Here is a 26071-nt window from a genome sequence, read left to right on the forward strand (position 1 = left end):
CACTCGTGCATGTGTTTGAGGAAATGAATTTATAATTTTTTTCATAAAAATGGCCAAACATATTTTCTAGAAGGTGTTCACTAACAAGGATGGGAGGGAGTACATCTAGAGCTATTTGTTTGAGATGGATGACTTTCGTTGCATGGGGTTGAGAATATGCCATTCAATTCATAATCTATAAATACTAATATAGTATATGTTTCCTAGTATATTTTTTATTCATATGCTACTCATGTATGATTTTTGAGGAAGTTAAAAGTATTCACTCACTACAACAATGATAATAACACGCTTTATCTCATTAGGTAAGATAAAATACATTAGATTGCATAACATCATTGTGCTTCATCAATAGTGAAATTTTTGGATATATCATTAATTAAAAGGTCTCATTTAATAACTTTATTAAAACGTTATGGAGAATATTATTAATTAGTATTATTTCATAATGTAAAATATGAAAAATTCCAAGTCGTTAACAACACAACGATTCAGTATTTATTCAATCATGCATTATTTCCAGCAAGGTTTCAACTTTATTCTAACGTAAAACCACGGAAGGGCGATGAGAAAAAGACAAAACGCACAGTTACAACACAGAAGGGAACATGAAGTGTGAAGCTATATTAATTATTCTTCACAACTCGATGTTTTTATCCCTAATAACACAACAGAACGAGATGCAGAAATCAACAAAAGTAGAAAAATAATTTCACTGGTTTTGTAACCCACATAAATTGAAATGACCATATGTTGCATGGCTAGTTCGATTCAAATTACAGAATTTGAATGTCACAGACGTCCTTTAATTCAGAGAAGCCATTCTCCCCAGGCGAGCCTTTCTCTCCTCGTACAGAATCTTGGCCAACCTACGTGCACATAATAAAAATAAAGCTTTGGAGACAAATTACCAAGTTAATGTTTTAGGGTGTAGATATATAAAACATATATATACCTTGCCAGATTCTCTTCGTATGTACCCTTATCGGGAACTTCCTAAAGCTCAAAAGTGTTCACGTTTACTCTTTTAATCTTTTTCGTCAAGAGATTCTCGGCAAAATCTTCAAGATTTTGTAGGTTGTCCGGTTTGGAATTGTCAGGTTTTGCCATTTCTGGTGTTAATGTATCATCCTGCACCAACATAAATTATACTTCCATATGTTACTAATTATACAAGGCTAACAACTTTCATGGGATTAAAAAAAATTAGTTAATTAAAAGTAGTTAATTGTCAAAACTTTTAAACAATTTTTCCGAACAGCCCTTTGATTGACATAGTTAATAAGGGAATTTACTTGCTCATACCCCCTAGTATATTTGGATTAATGTTGGCAAAAATAACTTTTATCCCAATCATCTTTCACAAACTAAAGCTCGAGCAAAAGTCAATTAGTGTAATAAGATTTATATTTGAACAGATTTTTATTAAAAAAAAGTTAGGCAGAAATTTAATTTAATGATATATTAAAAAGTCAATTTCAAAAATTTTAAATTGGAAGAGAAACTAAAAGCCAAAAGTCAGAAAAAGTTTCTTGAACTTGCTTTTAAATAAAAAGTCAGTTGCCTTTTAAAGCCATACCAAACTTCATTTTCTTTTCCATCCAACTAATTTTTTTTTTCCCATCTCAACTAACTTCTAAGGCTTGCTAACGCTATCCCAAACTTGAACTAAGAAGACTTATTAAGTGGAATTGAGTATTGTTATGAGATATAACAGAATGAGTTGTTCAGGAAATACCTGAACTCGAAGATAGTTGTCATCAGCTTGAAGGCCATGGAAGAGGGAAACGAGGTGATAATCAGTGGTGGAACTACTTCCACTAAACGCAAATTCTGAAAGGGGAGATGTAATTGAGATTGAAGGTACAAGACGAATATTCAAAACCCATCTCAGGGGGCCCCACTTAGCTGCATCATCCGCATCATACTCATTCTTCACCGCTGACGCCCCACAGCCCAAAGATATGAGCAAGATTTTGGTATAGTCATTTGGGTTCTGCATCATCGGAAATAGCTCTGGATTCTTCTGCTTCTGTTGTGCTACCTCGCTCAAAGCAACCAAACCCTAATAATATCCAAGCTAATCCATCAAACCAGCGTGTGTGTGTGTGTGAAGATTATAATAATACAATAAAACAAGTATATATGAATATTATTATTATTTACTACCTTCTCTTGTTAAAATATAAGAACTAGTTGGAGATAGAATTTAATGTTAAATGTTAAATATAAGACTTTAATCCACACTTTGTCTTTCAAATTTATAGTGTTTTCCTCAAAATATCTCCACTGATTATAAGTAGTTCCTACTAAGGAGTGGTTCCAATGCACATGGTTAAAAATGATGGTTTAAAATAGTCCTCACACATTTATTTACAAATAGCTAATTTAATTAATTTTCTTAATATCTTCAAATTAGTTATGTAACTTTTATATTAATTTTGGGGTTATGACAATGTAATTGTTGTATAATTACCGGATTAAGTGCAGTTAAACCACCATCAGTTAAATGGAAGTCTTCACCGTCATTGTCAAAGCGATATGGTGGCAGATACGTTGGTGCTGCTGAAGTTGCTATGCATATATCTGACAACAAAGCATTCAATTTGGGCACTTCTTCCAACTGCATCAACAAATTATCACACAAGCCCTATTATTAATATCGGGTTTTATTATTCTGATTCTTAGTTACATGTCACCTTTAAAATTAAAGTTAAAAAAGTGACTTATGTAAAAGAGGGTAGGAAGTAACATACATAGCAAGTTCCAGTTTTACCCATATTGGGAGAGTTCAGCCTAAAGTGAGACTTAATCTAAGATAGGTTTTTTCTAAATAAAGAATAGAAAGTGTACCTTATAAGTTGAGAACAAGGTAGGCAAAACTTTCTTAAGGTCGAAAGCTGTGATAACAACATTTGTCAAAGTATCACTCAATCTTGTTTGTCCCAATTTCTGTCTTGTGATTTTACATAAGTAATCGTTTTTATACTTGGGCCCTAACATCAGAGTTTTGGCCTCAGCCTCCTCAGGGCTTCATAAATAATAAAATATCATTATTGTTAATTAGACTATAAAATTAAAAAAAAGGATATATATATTAACGAGAAAATGTGGATTGTACCTGGAAAATGTTTTTTGAGGGAAAATGTTGGGACATTCATCTTTGTAGAACTGAACAATTTGAGGAGCAGAGAACAAAGGACGATTCTGTGGGTTAGGAGCTGTGAGCATAGCAGCGATCAGTCCCCCGGTGCTGCTTCCTGATATCACGTCAAAGTAATCTGCGATTCTCACATTTTCATTGTTCTCTAATTTCTGCAACCAAAAAAAAAAATTAATTACCCAGAAACATTAATTACCAATATAGATACATGGAAAATATATGTTACTTTGCAGAGTATTCTTTTCCCGTATACAATTTGATCCTTCAGGACGATGTGCGATCTTTTCTTGTTTTTTGTCCATATATTATAAATGTTAATTTAATAATTTCTGTACTTTCAATTATCAAATAAAAATTCATCCGTGTCCCAAGGATAATAAGTCCATTATTATTAGGAACAAACATCTGCAGCATATTAAAAAAATTATTTTCTTATAGCATAAGACTCCCTCCAATAATCTTGTAGAAGTTAGATAATTTATTTGCAGATATTAAAAAATAATTTATTTATTTGTTAAAAAAATGTGTTTGTTTTCTAAAGTATCTTTTTTTAATTATTTGTATTGGAAATTAAATCCCTTGACGAAAAACTCCTTATTATGTTTAACCAATAGGGAGAATTTAGGAAAAAATTATGGATTTGAAAGAACAAGCGGAGTGAATGTATTCTTCCATGGGAAGCAGGTATTAAATGTGAGCATATCTCCTAATAAAGATTCAAACATTGATTTATCACATTGTAAACTAGCTCTTCAACTAGATACAACCCATCAAATTATAATAAGGGGTCATCCACGTGCATGGATGCAAATCCGTTAATTACCTCCAATAATAAATTCATTAAATTAATGAATAAAATCATGTAAAATAAAGTAGCATCATGTATACGAGATTTCAAGAAAATCGGGCCTCTCAAGTCTCAACCAATCAAATTATAATAAAGAGTTAACATCGTCGTGCTTATATGTACTTACTAATAAGATCTTCATATTTACAATGAGATTTGAATCCAGACCCTTATATGTGCCAAAATCGAAACATCCAACTCGAAACAAAAAAGAAATACAAATCCTTTAATTACCTCGAATAAATAGTAACTTCATTAAGTTGATGAATGAAAGAACATCATATATATGAGATTTTGAAGAAAATAAGGAACCTGAAGTTCAGCCTCGAGGCGTTGAAGAATTACAGCAGGAATGATACCTCTAACACCACCTCCATCAATACTAAGAACTGTGACAATATTCCCATATGAAGGACCTGGAAGCTTCATGTTCTCACCCGCCATTAATATTCTCACTGAGAAAGAGATAAAGAACTCACACTGACGGAGAATGGATATATGAAAAAAAGATCTCGATGAGTTGGGTTCAAGGACGTGAAGGGTATTTATAGAAGGATTCGAGGAGTGCGATGCCAAAAAGTGTGACATATTTTATAAATGATGAAAAAAAAGTTTACAATTGGCATCATTAATTATAATATATGAAGGCAAAATGATCATGTTTTTCTTTCGGAATCAAAATAATTAATTAAAAAAATTTGGGTCTGCAATTAACAATGAAGGGCCATGTGCATTTTAATTAAAATAGCATTATCTATTAATGCCATAGGCACTTCAATTATATGTCGTTGTCTGCTATCGCCAGCTAAGATAAGTGTCAAGATAATCTCATAAATCCTTGTGATCATGGACCTCATCTTAGTTATGAGCTAGTTAACAACAAATAAAAAAATAGTAATGAGAAAGAGACAAAACAAATCGAACCAAAAAGCAAAAAAAAAAAAAAGGTAGTAGATCTCATCGGGAAAAGATGCTCTCGGTTTCCTCTTTCTCGTTTTCTTCCTACGATTTTATCTCTACCTTGTGATATAAAATGGATGGTTCATATTTAATATCTTTTAATATTATTATTTTATAAATTTAAATTTTTCTATTTTTATATACTGCAGTTATGAGCTCTGCATGTCAAATTTTAACAGTTTAATTTTATATACTTATGTTTATAATAATATTTTATAAAATATTAAATATGAAGCATTCACTTTTTTTTTAATCACACTATGGTGGAGGAAGTGCGCTTAAAACTGGATATAAAATTATGAAAAGAAAAGGAGAAAGGAGATAGAGAGAACCCATATCTATCTCATCGTTTACGCATTTATACATTGATTGAGAAAGAACACAAGAAATTATTTGCTTTTCCAGGGAATGCAAGGCTATGATTACTACTCCCTCCCATCTTTATTAATAGTTTTAAATAACTAATTTGCGGATAACTAACAATTAATTAAAATTAGTTAAAAGTAATAGATAGGTTAGAAATAAATTTCTGTTTTTAAACATAACCTTATAATAAATAAGAAAAAGAATGAAAGAGTATGTAGAGCAATGTGATAAGAGAAATTATAATAAGGAGAGAGAACAAATAATTGAGGGCCAAATTAGAAAAATAAAAAAAGATTAAATGTTAAGATGAATACCAAATTGAAGCTTATAAAATGAACCACACCTCTCCTTAAATTTGAAATTTATATATAGGACCAAGAATGTAATATTTAGTTATAACTGTTCGTCTAAATCAATCACCCCCCTTATAAATTGAAGGTGTACTAATAAATGAAAATTTTATGCCGATTATCTTTTTATTTATTCCTTCTTTTTTAGTTAGACACATATATCTTTTTATCGGATGTAATTCTATTCGAGACACTATTAGGTATTTATTGTGAGCACCTCTTTTAGTAGGGATTTAAATCATGAGAGATTAGCTCCTTTAGCTAGAGTTAATCCTAGTTATTTTTATTACTTTTTTCAATCATTATCAAAGTCCACTACTGTATGTGTATTTGTATATATATTGTTGGTAGATGTGAGGCATTCAGAGGGAGAGCGACGCTGATGCTAGTCCTCAAAGTTGTCATTTTTGTTTTTTTGCCAGACCTCAAAATTGTCATTTCAACATTACTATACCTCCATTTTTTTCACATGTTTAATGTTTTAGCACACATATTAAGAAACAAGTACACTGGTCCTTATAATTAAGAAGGTGTTTTCAACATTTTTATGCATCTCAAGAATACGTTATTATTAAATTTGCCAAAAAAAAATAATATTCTAGTTTTATCCTTCGTAATTTTTTTTCCGCTAACGTTTATCCTTCCTAATTAAAAGAATAAAAATAATACTATTAAAACTGTATACACGCAATTTTCAGGAGGGCTCATGAAAAGGCCCGTAGTGATAAAAATATTCAATTATTGGAGAATATTATTGTGGACTAAAGATTAATACATGCGCGCTGGCCAAAAAACAAAAAGATTGATACATATCAGAATATTTTTTCTCATAAACTTCTCTAATGTGTCATTTATTTATTTTAGCAATAAATGCTCCATTGGACTTCTAAAATTAATGATGAGTATGTTCATGTAAAAATGATACTACTCCATTCTGTCTTAAAACTTAAAAATAACCAAAAAAAATTGTAAAAACAATTCTTTATTAGTGTCAATCAAAAGGCGATGGAGGGATTATTATTTTCTCTCATGACTTAAAAATATTAATTAACCAAAAAGGAAGATTTAAGAAATTGAATAGTGTGGCTCCTTACGCTTAAGATGTTTGAGAACTTGCAGCAAACAAATATAATTCTAAATACAATAATGATTTCGTGAAAGAATTAATTATGAAATCAGAATATTTTCATAAAATAATATTGTAAAACAGAATTATTTATATAGTTTATGGCATCAAAATAAATTTTTAAAGAAGCATAATAATTCTGTAAATAAAATGAAGAAATATGAAATATAACTTTTATATTTTTTTCAAATTAATTAAGAGAATTTATAGTTTTACATTAAATTTACGATCAAAGTTTCAAGGCATGAACCAACAAGCTGTTGGTTGAAGTAATAGCAGCCTCACCCTCATAAAGAGGAGAACACAAGTCCAGATCCTAGGAAACACATTTATTGGCAAGACTATTCTTTAACCATTCCAGGCTCAAAAGATATTAATCTCAAATCCAATGTAACTTAGAAATACTCTTATTTTACCTAAAAAAAGTTTCAAGACGTGAGTTTAATATTTGTTTTAATAAATAAATAAATATAAAATCACATTATCAGTGTGTAAACAAAATATGAAGTATATTATAGACTATACTATTTATAGGTCAAGAATAATCAACCTCAATTCTTAGACCTCTAGAAACAGGAGACATTACATTTTTGTATTGTGTTTTTTTGTTTTCATAGGCTAGAAAGGAAAAGGCCTGCAGACGAGGAACTAGGCCCCACTCCTAAGCGCTTCCATCTCCATAATCAAAGCACCTGGGTAGATTTGGAGGCCCATGCCCATGTTCAGGGCATTCTTAGCAAGGTAATCCGCATGGGCATTCGCAGATCTGTCTATGATTTGGAAGCTGATTCGCCACTCTCGGTTGATCATGTTTCTGATTTCCATGATGATTTGCAGGTCCTCATGTGTATCCTGGGTGTCCGTGCAATTTTTTTTTAATACAAACATTTTAGCAAGGAGTTGGGCTCACTAATGATTCAAGGACAGGAAAACTAACTCATGATCCAGTAGGACCTGTCTCTACAAACACGAGGCATAACAAGCAATCTTTTTTTTATCTAGCCCAACAAGTAGGAATCTTCCAACTTCATTAAGCTGCGAATATGCCTCCTCCAACGCCTTCACTAACTCAAGAATCAAACGCCTCCATGTTATGAGAGTGGTGTCCATGCAAATTAGTCCGACTGCTTCCCCTGAGTCGCTGCCGCTGGGATCTTTTTTAGGCCCAGCTCCCATTCTCGTTTTAAACCCATCAAGAACCCCGTGTTCCATCCTGAACATAAATCCTTCAATCAGATGGATCTAGTTGGTGGGGGACTAGCGTTATTTAGAGCTGAGTACGCTGATTTCGTGGTAAAGGATCCCCTCTTCTCCCAACGCCATCTAACCATCGTGTCACTACTTGGGGTCTGACATTCTTGCAATATTCCTGCCTTCGTATGGTGCCAGTTAGTTTTTATCGCTCTCCAGGTGTTCGTTCCCGCCTTGTGAGCATTTATATTGGGGAATAAATCATCTCCACCCCACTACTTTGGGCGTACCACTTGAACCCACAAGGAGTCCCCATTTTTGACAAGACCCCATTCCAGCTTCATCATGAAGGCTTGGTTTTGTTGTTTTACATGGTGCATGCCTGAGTCCACCGCGCTTCTTCTTTTTGCACGCCGTATCCCACGACATGAGGTGCATCTTCCTCTTTTCCTCTGATGAGCCAGCCATGAAGTCCCTAGCTTGTTTTTCAATTCGATCACACTTGCTCTCCGGAAGGTGGCTGGCCTGCATGGTATAAACCGGCATCGTATTAATTACGGACTTGACCAGCGTTCCTCGCCCTGCAAGAGAGAGGCTACGAACTTTCCAATTACTCAGGCGGCTTTTGATTTTATCAATGATAAATTCAAACGTCCCTTTCGTCACCCACGTTCACGATGCAGCAATACTCCTAAATATTTTCCAAGTTCAGCGGTCCGGGTAAAGCCTAGCTCCTGGCTTATTTGGGTAGCTCTTACGTGGCTCACTGTTTTCCGTTTAGCTTAACTGCTAAACCATAGGTCACAAGTAGTATAAAAAGTATCGTTCATTCAAAGACTAAGGCCAGATGAATTAAAAATCATAATTGCATTCATGATTAGGTTAAATGAAATTAATGTGTCAATGAAGTTGTTTAAGAAAGGTACTTTTTGAAAACAAAGGTTAAAATCAAAGTTTAAAAACTTAACTTTGAGACAAATAAGGATCTAAGATTATTTCTTACTATTGTATTTCATAAAACTTTATTAGAACTTCTCATTTAGTGTTTCAATGATAAGATATGTTAGTCCAAGGTCCACAAATGTTAATTAAGTTCTCTCAAGTCAAAACTAAGTTTTACAATCTTAATAAACTTTCACAATTTCTTCACTACAAAAAATTGGACTTTTAGCGACAACTGTCGTCACTAAAACTATAACTTTTAGTGGCGACAATAAGTGTCACCGCTAAAAGTTAGAACTTTCAGCGGCGACACAATTGTCGCCGCCAAAAATGAGAGTAATGGCGGCGACTACCTATTGTCGCCACTGTAGATGCAGCTTTCAGCGGCGACAACAATTGTCACCACAGGATGTCTTTTTAGCAAACTGACAGTAGTTGTCGCCGCTGAAATTAAAGTGTGATTCAGTGGCGACTAATATTGTCGCTGCTGATACACACTTTCAGCGGCGACACTATTTGTTGCTACTGAAAGTTTTTTCATATTTTTTAACCATTTTTAATTTTTTTGTAAAAATTTTATATTATAATCTTTTATTTGTTTAAGTAATTTTGATAATTATTGTTTTTTCATGTATTGTTGTGTTAGAGAGAGACCAAAAGAAGGATAATGTGGTGTTTGAGAGAGAAAGGGAGAGGAAGAGAGTTTGGAGTGTGTATAAAACACATATACTATAATTAAATTGTTTGAGAGATGGAATTAGAAAGGTATGCACATAGGAGAGAAATAAAGCGGAGGCATGTATGAGAAAGTATGTAAGTTTGAGTGATGGGGAAAGTAGTGAAAGATAGAATGTGTGTGAAAGGTAGATGTAAATATAATTGGAAAATAGATAAAGTGTGTGAGAGAGAAGGACATTATAATTGAAAGAGATAACATAATTAAATATATGAGGGAGATTATTATAATTAAATTTTTGTGAGCACACTTAATTGACATAATGATATTTGATTATGAACATATGTACGAGAGGATTGAGAAATAAAGTTATTGAAAGAGATAATACAATTAATTAAAATATATGTGAGAGATATAGTTAATAAAATAATGTATGTAGTTACTTAAATATTATTACTATTTATATTTTTTATTTAAAAAGTGATTAATCTAATATACTTATGAAATCCTGCAATACCCACTAATGCCTAAATGAGTCGGGTTGCAGATCCATACTTTGTTTGTTATCTAAATTTATTTTAATTTTATGCGTCCTTTTGTTTCTTGCATCAGTTTCTCATGTAATTATTGTGGGTTATTAATAATAATTCAATCCATTCAACTTTATACAGATCTAATATTTTTTTTATATGGCCAAATAACCAAATTTGTATGTGTATATGCTCTCTCTCCATATATATATGTGGCTCATTTTATTATATTATTTTGTTTTATATAAAAAGTTATATTTTTAAAAATACAAAGCAAAAGAAGAATATTTTGGGGTGGGGAGAAATGAGAATGTTTTGAAATAAGAGGGGCTGTGCATATAATCCATATACATATGTTTTATTTTTTATTATTTTATTTTATAAAAAAAATGCCATATAACAATGCTGGCCGGCCCAATTCACATCATGAAAGCTCGTCTTGAGAGATGAACAAACAAAATATAGGGATAACTTCACAAGAAGGAACAAAAAATCGCTATCATGGAAGAAAAGTAATGTTTTTATTTTATGCTTTCACTTATTATTAAAGTAATATTTACGGTTGTACGTTATATATATACTTTCTGCTGCAACAGTTTCATCAAAGTTCGTTAGCTTGATTGGCCGCCTGTGCTTGTTTCAATCTTGAAGTATCCTGTCCGAATCTCACAAATGGGCAATTTATTCTTCACACGTTCATTTTGGCTAAAAACGTTAAAAAAATGACCAAACCAATGAACTCCTGGTTCGAACAAAAAAGGTTAAAAAATGCCCAAACCAATCACCTCCTGGTTCGAACACATGACCTGGTAAAAGCCGCCCCCCTTGCTGCTGAAGCCACACGCGTTTTGGTGACATTTTTTATATAAACTTTGTCATTTGAAACCTAAAACAATTTGTTTAACCCGCCCCATCGCCTGAAAATTTCATTTGCCTCGTTTTTCCCTTCGTGCACTCACTGACCAGCGCCGCACAGCAAGGGAAGTAAAGTCATCGAATCAGGTAAAACATCACAAAGTCTCGTCCTTTTCATTTCTTCTTCTCGCTTCAAGCAAGGGAACTAAACTCTTCTTTGTCTTTTTGGTTACAGAAGGGCAAGCCAAAGCTTGAGAAAAGACAAAAGCCGAAGCTAGCAAAGCTTGTTTTGCATTTTCAGATTTACGCTTTTCACTAGTTTGCTGTGATTGATTATGTGAGTTCCTTTATCTCCTCTTGTTCTTTTTATTCATTGAGAGTTACATTGTAGTGTTTTTTTTAAATTCCCTTTCAGATTTAATATAATCTGCAGATAATCAATGAAAAATTACTTTTAGACTAAAATCCTCCTAGAAAAGATCTTTCCCACGGTCAGAGAAAGCTTTGCAAACAACAACAAAATTTGAACTTGGCTACTTATAAATACCACCGATGCTAATTCCAACAACTCATTTTATGAAGAGCAACCTGTGGCCAGTACAAGTAATTCTAACAATCACAATACTATTTGGAGGTATATGTGGTTTATCTAATTTGTATGGTTTCAAACTTAGTTCTCCAGATGGTCATCGGTGAAAATTTGAAACCAAGCAAGAATGCGTCGCTATCTAATGAAATAAATCTTAATGCCCCTGAAATTTTCACTAACTTGCATGTGAGGTCAGACTACAATTTAAAAAGAAAAGAAAGGTGATATTTGTTTGGAGGACAGTGCCAACTTTGTGGAGGACATGAGGCGATAAGACAGCTTAGTAGTGTAATGTGTTGGGGGGTCGCTGTCTCTGAATTTTAAGAGTGATACTTCAACAATATGAGTTTGGTGCTGGTCTATCCCTTCAATGCTTAAAACGTTGGTTAGTGTTAAGTGGCTGGCACAGAAATTTTGATGTTGGAGCCATGTGATGTGATGAGAGATTAATGAAGTTCACTATAATATATGTTTAAATCATAAGACCTGGTTACGTTTTGGGGTGAGAAGATATGAACACGATGATGTCCTGTCGTACCAACTTTGATGTGATTGTTTAAACATGTTCATAAATGCATGTTCCATTTGGGTTATAACTGCAAGTATACAATGTCCTTCTTAAATGGTATGTGTCTTATGGGCATTGCTTGAAAATACTTCTATGTATATGGAAAATGGAGTACGGAGGTCTCTTGATAATTGTCCATGAGAATGGAATTTAATTGTGAATTTGTTTGGCTTAATTATATTTTTTCAAAGTTCATTGTAACTGTCATTCAAAGCCATTTAAAATATAAAATAGAGTCATGTATTGTAGGTAATTTTATTTGATTATATGTTTGATTTTTCCCAAAAGAATTATGAATTTGTGCCTCAATTGTGATAATCTCATTTTATTTTAAGACCATGCTTGTTTATATAGAGATATTAGCTTGAAATCTGTCACGTTCATAATATTTGTGGGATGTATATAACTATATATTTATTTCTTGCACTTTAATATTTATTGTTTTTTCCTATCTTATATTAATCTTCAAACTTTTATGAAATAGAAATGGATAAAAGTTGGTTAGATATTAAAGACAGAGCAATCTGACATACATTAAAGAAGTAGATGGTTTTCTCGAATGGGCTTTTACTCAGAAGGAAGTGACAAGCAAAATACGTTGTCCTTGTAAAAAATGTATGAATATTATATTCAAAGCAAGAAGAGATGTCAGGGTTGACTTACTGAGTAAGGGTTTCTGGGATAGTTATAAGGTGTGGGACTTGCATGGGGAAATCATTAGATGTCAAAGTGATTGTGAGACTTCAGGTACAGTAGTAGAACATAATACTTATGAGGAGGAGAACCTTATAAGGATGGTATGTGATGTGTATAATGTCCTTTCTATGAATGATATGAACAATGAATTAAATGAGAGTGAAGAGCCTAATGTGCATGCCAAAAGGTTCTACGACTTATTAAAGGATGCAGAGACAGAACTTTATCCAGGTTGTCGTAAGATATCAAAATTGTGTTTTATTGTAAAATTGCTTCAATTGAAGTGCCTTAACCATTATAGCAATAAATCCATGGATGCACTATTGGCCCTATTGAAAGATGTTCTCCTAGAAGGGGCTTTAGTGCCAAACTCATTCTATGAAGCTAAGAAGATAATTCGTGATTTGGGTTTAGATTACAATAAAATTGTTGCTTGTGGAAATGATTGCATATTATATTGGGGGGAACATACAAATGAAGAATTATGTCCTAAGTGCAAGATGCCTAGATGGAAGTTGAACAAGTAAAAAGGAAAAAAAAATTTCCCAGAAAGTCTTAAGGCACTTTTCAATGACACTTAGGCTACAAAGGCTTTATATAGCAAGAGATACAGCTAAAGAAATGAGGTGGCATAAGGAAAAGCACACAAATGATGGTGTATTGAGATGTCCAGCTGACTCCCTTGCTTGGAAACACTTTGATCAACAATACCCTAGCTTTTCTATTGAACCAAGAAGTGTTAGATTAGGTTTGGCAAGTGACGGATTTCAACTTTTTGGGAATATGAGTGCCAATCATAGCATTTGGCCTGTAGTTTTGGTACCATATAACTTGCCACCTTGGCTTTGCATGAAAAGCCCATACTTTATGATGACACTTCTTATTCCTGGTCTAAAGTGTCCAAGTAATAAAATAGATGTTTACTTACAACCTATGATTGAGGGGCTGAAACAATTGTGGGAAGTAGGGGTGCAAACATATGATGCATTTTCTCAATCAAATTTTATTATGTATGCAGCAGTATTGTGGACAATAAATGACTTTCCTGCATATGGAAATCTTTCAGGATGGTCAATTAATAATTGGGAAAGGCCAAAAATGAAAGCGCCCTACAAATTGTAAGGCTTATAATTGGAGGAAAAAAAGTATTTTTTTCCAATTGCCTTATTGGAAAAATTTGTTGATTCAACATAATCTTGATGTGATGCATATAGCAAGAAATGTTTCTAATAATCTTGTGTCGACGGTGATGGATTTAGTTGGAAAGACAAAGGACACATTAAAAAGTAGGTATGATTTGGTGGACTTGGGCATTAGAAGTAATTTGCACCCAATTAAGAATGGTAATGATGTTTATAAGCCTCCTGCTCCTTATACATTGTCCCTTGAAAAGAAACAATCCTTTTGTAAATTCTTGGCTAACTTAAAGGTACCTGATGTTTTTGCATCTAATATCTCAAGGTGTGTCAACATTCATGAGCAAAAAATATTTGGTTTGAAGTGTCATGATCACCATGTACTATTGTAAGAAATATTTCCAATTGCAATACGTGAGTTACTACCTTCCCAAGTATGTGAACCAATAATACAATTGGGAAGATTTTTCAAAAATCTTTGTTCAAAGTGTTTAACATGTGAAGAACTTAACAAACTTCAAAGTCAAATAGAAATAACTTTGTGCAAGCTAGAGACTATATTCCCACTGGCCTTTTTTGACATAATGGTTCACTTGCCTATACACTTAGCGAGAGAGGCAAAAGTTGGTGGGCCAGTTCAATATCGTTGGATGTACCCCATAGAAAGGTAATTCGCTTTAACAAGGTTACTTTATAATTATATTTATAATCTATCATTTAAAACCATTCAATAAAGCTCAACTTTTTGTTGTAGGTATTTGCGAACTCTCAAGTCATATGTTGGTAATAAGGCTCAACCTAAAGGATCAATTGCAGAAGGATATTTGGCAGATGAAAGTCTAACTTTTTTTTCATGATAATTGAAAGACATTCCTACTAAATTTAATGTGCAACATCGGAATGATGACATTAATGATAATCATATAAGTAATGACCTTTCAGTGTTCAAGAAAAGTGGTGAAGCTAAAGGACATTTTGAGTCAATCTCTCTTTCTCATGAAGAGTATTATCAAGCAAGAATGTATGTGCTCCAAAGTTGTGAAGAAACTTGGCTATTCATAGAGTACGTCAACTTAACAAGAATGAATTTTTTATAATTTATATTTTTTCTCACTTGTGTGAAAAACATTTAGGGAACATAGAAGAGAACTTGAAGCTTGAGGATTAATGAGTGAGCAAAGACAGTATAAAGAGTTTCCTGATTGGTTTCGTTCACGAGTAAGTTCTATACTTTGAACTTTGGAGTTTATATTAATAATATTAATACATTTTAAGGAATGGTTCTTCTTTAATAGGTGATAGCGTTGTCCACACAAGGCCTTGTAGGTCCTGAACTCAGAAGTTTATCAATTGGTCCATCGCGAGTGGTCAATCATTATTCTATGTTCATAGGCAATGGATTTTGTTTTCATGCAAAAGATCGGGCAACAGGAAAAAAAACTCAAAATGATGGAGTCATGGCTAAGGGTGATGATACTAATGCTGATAAAGAATATTATGGTGTGTTAGAGCATATTTATGAGTTATCTTACATAGAGAACAAAAAATTATACATGTTTAAGTGTCACTGGTGGGATGTCGCTAACTATGGCAAAGGATACAAGGTGTATAAGTATGGGTTCACAAGTATCAACACTCAATGTTCATTACAAACCAACGAACCATTTATTTTAGCATCTCAAGCAGAGCAAGTTTTTTATGTGGATGACATTGTTGAACCTGGTTGGATTGTTGTTGTTAGAACGAATCCACGTGACTTGTTCAATATGCCGATTAAGAATTTTAATGTTGTTAATGGCATTAATGTTGGAATGATTGATGAAAAGCCTTATCAACAATTGGTGGTTGACTTAAATGCAAGTCTTATACAACATGATATCTTTATTGACTTGTGTGGAGAAGATGTACAACCCCAAACCTTCATTCAAGTAGGAGAACCATCACAAAGAGGGAATATTCATACTACGGAGATTGGATTTATTAATGATAGTGAATCTAATTCACTAATTCATGAAGATAGTGATGAAAAAGATGTGTTTGATGGTAATGATAGTGATACTGAAGAAGAAAGTGACATAGAAGATGAAATAGAAGATAATGATACAAGTGACAGTACCACAGAGGATTCAACAGAATGAAACTCCAATCCTTATAAATGGTAGTTTTTAGTAATATATTCTTAACAAGTTAGATTTTGTAATTTTTGTTAATATGTACTATTTTCTTAAAGAGTAGTTTTTATTATCATAGAAAATAATCATTTTGTTCATTATTGCAAGATATGTCAAGGCTAAAGAGAGGACGAGGTGGGAGAAGCTCTTCCTTCACACGACATGACAGCACAAGTAGTGGAGGTACTAACTCTACCCCTGCAATTAGACATATCATTTCACCTCAATCACTACAAGCACAATTTGAGAAATTGCTTGCCGACTCTCCCCCTACTCAAAACAGTAGTGCAGGTAAATTTTTTTTACTTTTATATAATATAAGTAACTAATCAACATCACATGCTTTTGATTGTATTATTTTTTCACTTGAATGATAGGCTCTTCTAATATAATTAAGAAAGGTAGAGGAGTTTATAAGTCACTCAATGTGGACTTAATGACTAAATTTGGAGCAAAGATTCAGCTTACTTTTACTGATGACATGACATGAGCAGTAGGGTCAGGAGCAAGAGAGTTAGCTAATTATTGTGGTTATGTTGTTAGAACCACAATATCTTTGAAGGATTGTGCTGAATGGAAGAATGTTTACGCAAATTATATTGATGTCATGATTCTAAAAGTGAAGGTACAATTTATGTTTAGTAAATATATATCTTAGTTTATTTATGCTTTCAAGACAAGTATTGATGTTGATGTTGATTTTTATTTTAGGAAAAATTTCAACTTGCTGTTGCAACAAATGAAGAAAAGTTTCAAAAAATGATAGTGACTACATTGCAAAATGCTTTCAGAAACTGGAAGACCAACTTGCATACCCACTATAAGAAATTTGACACTGATGAAGAAAGGTTGGCAAATCCACCTCAAACTATAAGTTTTGAAGATTGGGAGTGGTTATTAACATATTTTCAGTTAGATCCATTTAAGGTATCTTACTAAATACTAACTATTTAAATAGATAATACAATTATATCATTCAATATACTTAGTAGTTACTCAAATTTGATATAGAATAAAAGTGCTAGAAACACACAAAACCGAGGAAAACAAGTGACAAAGCATACATGTGGTCCCCGATCATTTGCAGAGGTTGAGTTCTTTCTAATAAGTTGCCAAACACTTGACTTTGTTTTTCTTATCAATTTTTTCATTTTCCAAGATTTGTTATTTTTGAATATTATGTTTTATAGAGAGACCCCACCACTGGACAACCTGTGCCCCCAGATCAGGTTTGGGAGATAACATATACTAGGAAGACTGCAGATGGCCAGTTAGAGTGGACGAATCCACAATCTGAAGAGATTCGTGTATATGTTATATTTATCTTTTATGTTTAATTAAATAACTTTATTTTTTTCATTAATTTTATTTGTAATTTGAAATTATAGGATCGCATGCATGAGCTTGTTCAGCAGCAATCCTTAGAGAGTGATGCTTGAATGACCTCTGATGAGATATTGACAACTGTTCTTGGTGAGAGGTCAGGATATGTTAGAAGAAAAGGTTATAGAGCAGAGCCTCAAAGGAAGAGACCTCACACACTCAATCTAGTGATTCACTTGAGAATGTGCATACCCAATTGTATGAAGAGTTTGAAAGAAGATTTCAGGAGGAGTGAGAGAAAATAGAAGCAAATCTTGCAACAGAGCGAGAGAAGATGGAAGTAGAACGTGCAGCAGAGTGAGAAAAAATGGAAGCAGAACGTGTAGCAGAGCGAGCAAAGATGGAAGCAAAGCGCACACAACTTGAACAAAGGATGGAGCAATTGATGGAGCAGAGAATACAAGCTCAGTTCACTGCTTTTATGCAAAAGATGCAATTAAATGCTCCTGTGGATACTCCTACTTCTAGCGTCCCTAGTATTGATCTCTCTAAGTAATTTTCTTTTTCCATTATATAATGTATCTTTTAATTGAACAATTTTTATTTTGTTAAGGACATAAAAACACTTTGATGGTTATAAATCTTATTATTTAATATATTATATTTGTCAGTTAATTACTTTATTTTTATTAAACTTTACAATCATATTTATCAGAAATATAAATAAAAAATTGTACAATAAATATATTATAAAAATAATTAAACTTTCAATGTCGCCGTTGAAAATGGTAATCGGCGGCGACATTTTGTCACTGCTGAAAAGGTAATAGGCGGTGACATATACAGTCGCCGCTGATTGAGGTTTCAGTGGCGACATATATTGTCGTCACCAATTGTGCTTTCAGCAACGATGTATATTGTCACCGCTAATTGAGGTTTCAGCGGTGACAAAGATTGTCACTACTGAATCCTCAATCAGCGGCAATTCTTATGTTTCAGTAGCGACATTGCCATATGGCAAACTCATCATCTTTCAGCGGCGACTTAATCGGCCGCTACAGCAACGACTTGGTGGTGACAAAATGTCGCCGCTAAAACTTTTCAACTGTGACTTTTGGACTTTCAGCGGCAACTTTCACCACTGAAAGTCAAATTTTTTGTAGTGCTTGTTTTTGTTAAAAAGATTGCACTTTGAAAACCAAAACCTTGTTTGAACAATGTTAGGTCAATAATATATTTCTATTCTATCAACAAACCATCCATTTAATAGATAAACTTTCAATCTTGCATGCTTTTACACAAATTCAAGGACTAGCTTAATTTTCTCAAGCTCCAACCAATCAAATAAATCACTCCAAGTAGTGACCAATCACAAGAAAGCACTAAGGTCAAGGTAAAAACAACATAACATTATCATTAAAACAAGTATTAATCCATACAATAGATCAAAATAATCCTAGAATGACTACTCTAGCTACACGTATTTAGCAAAGAGCCACAATACAAAGGTATTTCACAGCCATTACAGAAATAAAGGAGAACAAAAAAAAAAGGAAAATAAGGAATGAAGCTCCAAACCTCTTTCAAATTTCAAGCCCAAAGCTCCCAAGCTTCAAAACCTCCAAACCCTAGTAGAGAACTCCTCTAAGCAGGTTCTCAAGTTGAAGTCTACCAAGAAATCCCGAGTTCCTCCTTTTATATGCCCTAAATTTTTAGTTACAATGCAAAATGCATAGCTGCGCAGGGATAGATGGTGCGGCAAATAGGCTCATTTGCCTTTGCGGATTGAACAGAGAGGGAAGCTCTTTGTAAAGGAACAAGTGTCACAGCAGATTTAGCTAGGCGCTATGGCGCCTTGTATGAAACACGTCTCCTTTCTTTTTTGTTTTAGAGGTCATGACGGATTGCTTTAGGGGCCGTAGCAGATTATGCAATCTTAGCCTTCTTCACTTAGTTCTTCGTTCCTTGCTCGCTTTGCTCCCATAATCTTCTTCTAATCAACCAAAATAGGTTAAATATTTCTTCTTATCATTCATCATCTAGCTCTCGCTACTTCCTACAATAAGAATTTTAGAAGTATTGCATAAATAATCCCCAAATGTTAGCACATATCAAGCTTCACATTTTCAAATCATATTTTTCATCTTTAAGGGAGTAAGCCTGCACATTTAGCTTCCAAAAACCATAAAAGAGTATTAAAACAAGCTTAATTGATAAGAATTTCAAGACGTTATCACTCACATTCTTAGAGAGGAACACTTTTGTCTTTACATGGCTCACTTTCTGCCCTGAGGCTTGATAGAACTTGTGTAGGCATTCTTTGACGATCTGCGCCTATTGAAGACTTGCTTCTACAAAAGTCAACAATTTGTTAGTGAAAAATAAGTGGGAACTGGGAAGGCCATTCTTATAGGGCTTGATAGGCTTCCAATTTCCCTTCACAATCTCCTCCTGAATTAGGTGGGCTGGCTTCTCAATACAAATAAATAAGAGGTAGGGAGAAAGAGAGTTCCCTTGTCTTAGTCCCCACAACGGATTAAAATGCTCAGCTTGCTTCCCTCCTAAATAATTTGCATTGAGGGAGAGGAGATGCAAGCCCCGATCCCGCTTTTGATGTTGAGAGGAAACTAAAGTTCCTCAAGGCATACTATAAAAAAAACAGCTTATTATAGACATAATTAGTGATAAATAAATTATTCTGTTAGTAATTTTTGACGAATTATTCACAAAAATTTCGTCGCTAATTTGTGAAAAAATTTGTCAGTAAATATTTAGTGATGGAATTAGTGAAAGAATTTTTTTTTATTAGAAATTTTTGTTGCTAATTTTAATTAGAAAATTTTAGTGACAGAAAAATTCCATTGCTAATTTGGTCTAGCTGAATTGTTTGTCAATGAAATTTCTGCCATTACTTCTGTCATTACGTCTATTCTGTCGCTAGATTTAAATTTTATTGTTTTAGACTATAATCTTATAATAATTTATATAATAACATAATTAAGAATATAATGATTTAAATATATTTTTAATGAGAGTCTTTGTCGTTCGTCTTGAAGTTCCCGATCAAAAATAAATCCAAACAATGCGATATAGTGCAAAACTCGGGTCGTTTCACTTTGAGGAGCCTTTATTTGAAATCCTAAGCAAACGAAGTATCAAAAATAAAGAATTGACTTGGAAAGGGATTTATTTTCTTTTTAACTAACTAGTTAGCGAAATTTAAAAGAGTGCAAAATAAGTAAATAATTTTTAGATTTTTAGTTTATAAAATAGATATGAATGAAATAAGTAAAGAGAATTAACAAGTGACAGCAAATAGAAAAGCAATCCTCTAGCACAATGATTAAGGCTATCATTACTTCAATTAATTTGGGAGTTAGCTAAATTCAAAAAACTCTAAGGGCCACCCCTTAGACTCAGTTTAATTAGAATAATCAACACCAAGCCACTTTGCATATTAATTACTCACAATTAAACTGTTTCAGTACAATTAGCCAAAGAGAATCAAAGAAAAACAATTAACATTTTTAGTCCAATAACCAAGCCACCTTGAATTATCACTAAATATTCACGATAATTTCAAAACATAGTCTGACCTAGTACAATGTAAAGAAATTAAAGCTAATTACAGCATAATATCAAATGCTAATAAAAAATTCCAGCAGTTGCAACCAATCTCAATACAAATATAAATTATCACAGCACATTCAAATATTGTAAAATTCATTCTAAGACCTAGAAATCACAATTACAATGAAAGAAGTAAAGATTGGAAGAGCTGAAACTCCCCTTTGAAACTCTAAGTTCAGGCCATAACCATTGCTCTAGAGAGTTGAAAGGATTTAGCTGCTCCTAACCATCACTACAGCTCCACCAAAATTCCAATTGGGTCCAGCCATGAAGAACAATGAAGATGGAATCTGGTGGTGTGATTTTGCCATGGAAGCTCACTATTATCTGGTCCTTCGTTTTGTCACGTCGTCACTGGTTCTGTCATGCAACGTGGAGAGGAAGAAGATACAGTTTATGGTGGCAATGGAGACACGAGCAGAGGCAGCAAAACAGAGGAGCTCACCGTCAAGCTCTGTTCACGTCTCCACTCCTGTGCTCTCTTCTGTTTGTGCTCGCCGTCACTCTAGTTGTTCGTGTGTTTCTATCCAGCGCCGTCCTCGTCCTCTCTCGCTGAACGAATATGATGATGATTCTGATTTTAGTGTATTAGGTTAGGGAGAGCAAAACACAACGTTTTGCTCCCTCTTTTTATTATTATATTTTTTAATTTATTTTTTAATTATATTTTTTCTTTTTTTCTTTTTTTTTATTTTTATTTTTATTTTTAAATCTTTCAAAAACCTACAAACAAAATTCAAGAACAAGGTAGTATTAATTGTCCTTAAAAATCAATTAATCATAATTAAACCAAAATATGACAATTTTGCCCATATAAAATAATAATTCAAAATAAAACATATTAAATCAATTAACAATCAATTAAGGCCAAAAGAACTAATTAAGTTGACAAAACCCGTATGAAAGATATCAAAATATATAAAAATAATTGAGTTTGTCAATTTTCAATCATAAAATAAATTGACATATTTGTCGAATTAGTGTTAATAAAGATATCATCATTATTTATCTTATCATTAGATACATACTGAGAATGGGAAGATAATTTTTTAGACAAATTTTTTGTATTTTATTAAAATAAATTCCTCTTGATTATTAATAATAATTAAAGAAATATGATAAGAATATTAATAACTTTCTTATACAAATTGATCTAAGAAAGAAATAAATTTATTATATGTACAATATGTTGAAAGAAGTAATATATAATAGAAATTTAAAATAAAAAATAAAGTTATATTAACACCTCAATATATGATTATAAGCCAAACTAATGTTAAAGTAAATTTTGAATTTCAATAATTAAATAATAAAATTTAATCATGATATAATTAGTACTCATAATATAAATTGATTTTGATCTTTGTCGCAAAAACAAATGGTATATAGAAAGGATTTTAAGAAAATAAATCATGTAGGATACATATATAAGTAGGAGAATGTTGTTTATTATAATCTATTCAAATCATTTACTTTTTTATATATAGAATAATTTATTAGATTTTATTATAGTAGCTATTTTTTTAATAACAAGATTTTTTTACCAATTATAAATAATTTTCATCAAATATATAAAAAAATATTGATAATATAATATAATGTAATATAATAAATATATAACTAAATTATATATCTTATCAATTTTAATTAGAAAAATTAAATTTAAAAGATATATTTATGAAAAAATAATTTACAATTCAAAATTCAAAATTAGTGTGATTGAAAATTAATATTATATTAAAAATATTTTTTTAAAAATAAAAATTATAAAATAAATATTTAAAAATTATTTTGTCATAAAAATAGTTATGATTAAAATTATCATATAGTTTAATTTTAGTTTTTAATAATATATATGTGTATATAATTATTTGTGTAAATGAATATTATATATATATATTTAATTTTGCATAATAAGTTTGTATGTTCATTGTAGCTCAATTGTTAAAGCCCTGCACGTGTATAGATGAGATCCTTGGTTCGAGCTGTGGAGAAGTCACTTTAAAGAGGAATTATGTGGTAGCGACACGTGTCAATACAAGGTGACATGTGAGGTGGCAAGCAAGAAACTGACATGTGTCGTCACCACATAATTCCTCCTTAAAGTGACTTCATCACAGCTCGAACCAAGACTTCATTTGTGCACGCCCGAGGCTTTACCAATTAAACTGCAATGAACCTATTTACTTAGTACACAAAATTATATATATATGTATAATATTCTTTTACACAAACAATTATATAGACACATGTATTATTAAAAAATAAAAATAAATTAAATGATAATTTTGTTTTACTATTTATTTTATAATATTTTATTTTTAAAATTTTTTGATATAATATTAATTTCCAATGACACTAATTTTAAATTTTAAATCATAAATTATTTTTTTATAAATATATTTTTTAAATTTAAATTTTTAAATTAACATTGATAAGATATATAATTTAATTATATATGTATTATCTATATGTGTTTTATATATTTGATGAAAACCATTTATAATTAGTAAAAAAAATCTTGTTATTCAAAAAATAGCTACTATAATAAAATCTTATAAATTATTCTATAAAAAAAATTGAATGATTTGAATAGAATATGACAAGCAACATTCTCTTACTTATATATGTATCCTATATAATTTATTTTTTAACAATCTTTTCTACATGCAATTTGTATTTGCGTTGAAGACCAACATGCCAAATCGCGACTAACAAGAGTGTTTCTACTGAATTATGAGAAAGTGACAAGATTTTTGTTCTATTGGCATAAAAAAAGGATAAAACCAAATTGGCTTCTGATAAGGGTCCAAATGGTTGAATTTGGTAATGATATCTTCCTTTCTACAATCCTCAATCGAAATTGAGCCTAACGGGAGTGTTTCTACTAAATTCTAAGATAGTTATGTTATTAATATCATATTTGTTTAATTATTATTAATAATCAAGAGGAATTAATTTTAATGAAATATAAACAAGTTTTCTAAGAAATTGTGCTTTTATTCTAAGTATGTATCTAATGATGAGATAAATGATGATAATATCTTTATTAACACCAACTCCACAAATATATCAATTTATTCTACAATAAAAAATATATTTAAGTCATTATAATATTAATTATGCTATTATATACTCCCTCTGGTCCTAAATATAAGACCCATTTTGTAGTGTAAATTATACTAAAAAAGGGGTCTTATTAGGACCGGAGGAGTAAATTGTTATAAGGTTATAATCTAAAATAATGAAATTTAAAATTAGTGATGGAATTATGATGGAATAGACTTAGCGATGGAATTAGTGACAAAAATTTCATTGACAAACAATTCAGCGATGAAATTTTTTCTGTCGCTAAAATTTTATAATTAAAATTGGTGATGAAATTAGTGACAGAAATTTCTGACAGAAAAAACTTCATGGCTAATTCCATCGCTAAATATTTTCTGATAGATTTTTTAATGGATTAGTGATAAAATTTAGTGACATAATTTTATTCAATTGCTAATTTGTCATTAAATTTAGCAATGAAATTTTTGTTAGCAATCCATCAGAAATTAACGTTTATTACTAATCTTGTCGGTAATAAGTGTTTTGTGTAATGTATAAGCCGCAGACTCTCCGACTGCTTGCCACTGGTGTTGGAAAAACAGCGCATTCAGGCCATCCAGTCCTGGTGATTTCATGGCCCCCATGCTGAAAATGGCAGTCTTGATTTGGGGCAAAGGGCAATGATATTCAGTTTATATAATTTTTTAAAATCTTTTTTAGACTTGATTAGAGCTTATTTGGATCAATATTTGCAAAAATGACTTTATATCATATTATACTGTGAGTGTATATAATTAAAGCTAATCTCACAAATGCATGTGACTATATCGTGAACGATATCTCAACTATGAGTTAATTACCGACAATAATCACACACACACACACCCACAAATATTATTTGCTCTGAAGTCCTCAAATTTTCCATCCATAGATTATTATTTCCTCGGCAGTCCCACATGGATATGAAAGCTTATTTATTAATAGACTAATAAAGAAATTTGTGCATCCTTTCTGTTTTGTCTCGAGAGACCTCTTCAGTACTCTCCTCTGTTTCGTTTAAAAATAATCATATTTTAGTTTATACTATGACCATTGTTAAGAATATTCCTGAAAAAATTTAAAATTAAAAGTGAAGAAACAAAAGGTTACATTGATTAATTTATCTCTAATTTATTGAGTCTTTTTGGTTATCTTTATGCTGACTTCTTTTTGTCTTGAACTTATTTTTTTTATATGCGAAGATATATTTCATCTTTGTCCTTCATCTTATTTATCTGTATCTTTTTCATCTGAGGTCTGGATCCATGACACTTTGGCCATCAAAAGTCCTTTTCAGATGTACTTTTTGACAAATTATCGTTTGGATAGTTTTTAAAAGTTCATTTGAAAAGGCAAAAACCAATAAAAAAAGTCCATTTGAAAAAAAAAAACAAGTTTGAATTGCTTTTACAAAAGGGACCCTGCTGATGAACTCTTATGAGAAGGATTTTAGATACCCAAATTAGGTTTGGAAAAAAAAAAAAAGCCGGCAGAAAGCGTGGAATTTTGTGCTTATGACAGATAAATTGGAAAATAAAAAATTAAAAAAGAATGATCTGAAAGTTTGAACAGGTCAAAGCAGTAATATTTGATTTTTTTTTTTTTTGCCTGAAGTAAAGAAAAGAAAAAACATCAACAAACTATTGGTTGAGATAGTAAGTGGTCTCACCATGGTAAAGAAGAAAACACAAATTCAAATTCTGAAAAGTATAATTGTTGGGAGGGCTTCTTAGACCACAAATGACTTAAAGATACTCTAACTTATTATATTAAAAAAAAGAAAAAAAAATAGGAAGAGAACATAGCTCACTCTTTTTTTAACTAAACATCAAGTTGTAAGTTTTTATGTATGTATATATTAATTA

General features: G+C 31.8%; 1 protein-coding gene across 1 annotated transcript; it reads right to left on the bottom strand.

The window, feature by feature from the left end:
• Positions 1-996: 996 nt before the first annotated feature.
• Positions 997-4454, bottom strand: LOC114763293 (patatin-like protein 2). The gene is made up of 6 exons (XM_028952917.1): positions 4323-4454; positions 3122-3315; positions 2854-3031; positions 2477-2623; positions 1739-2065; positions 997-1131 (listed from the first exon to the last, which is right to left on the bottom strand). Exons 1-6 carry the CDS (start codon positions 4452-4454, stop codon positions 997-999), a joined length of 1113 nt encoding a protein of 370 aa, XP_028808750.1.
• Between the last annotated feature and the right edge of the window lie 21617 nt (positions 4455-26071).

Source organism: Neltuma alba, unplaced genomic scaffold (genome assembly GCF_004799145.2).
Source record: "Neltuma alba isolate B1F8T4 unplaced genomic scaffold, ASM479914v2 tig00011274_pilon, whole genome shotgun sequence".
Taxonomy (NCBI): Eukaryota; Viridiplantae; Streptophyta; class Magnoliopsida; order Fabales; family Fabaceae; genus Neltuma; species Neltuma alba.

Excerpts from the sequence above, each read along its gene's own strand:
- LOC114763293 (XM_028952917.1), bottom strand. The coding sequence starts at position 4,454 with ATGGCGGGTGAGAACATGAAGCTTCCAGGTCCTTCATATGGGAATATT. Across the intron at positions 2,066-2,476 it reads GTTTAACTGCACTTAATCCG|GGTTTGGTTGCTTTGAGCGA; the intron begins GTAATTATACAA and ends GGATATTATTAG. Across the intron at positions 1,132-1,738 it reads ACAACTATCTTCGAGTTCAG|GATGATACATTAACACCAGA; the intron begins GTATTTCCTGAA and ends ATGTTGGTGCAG.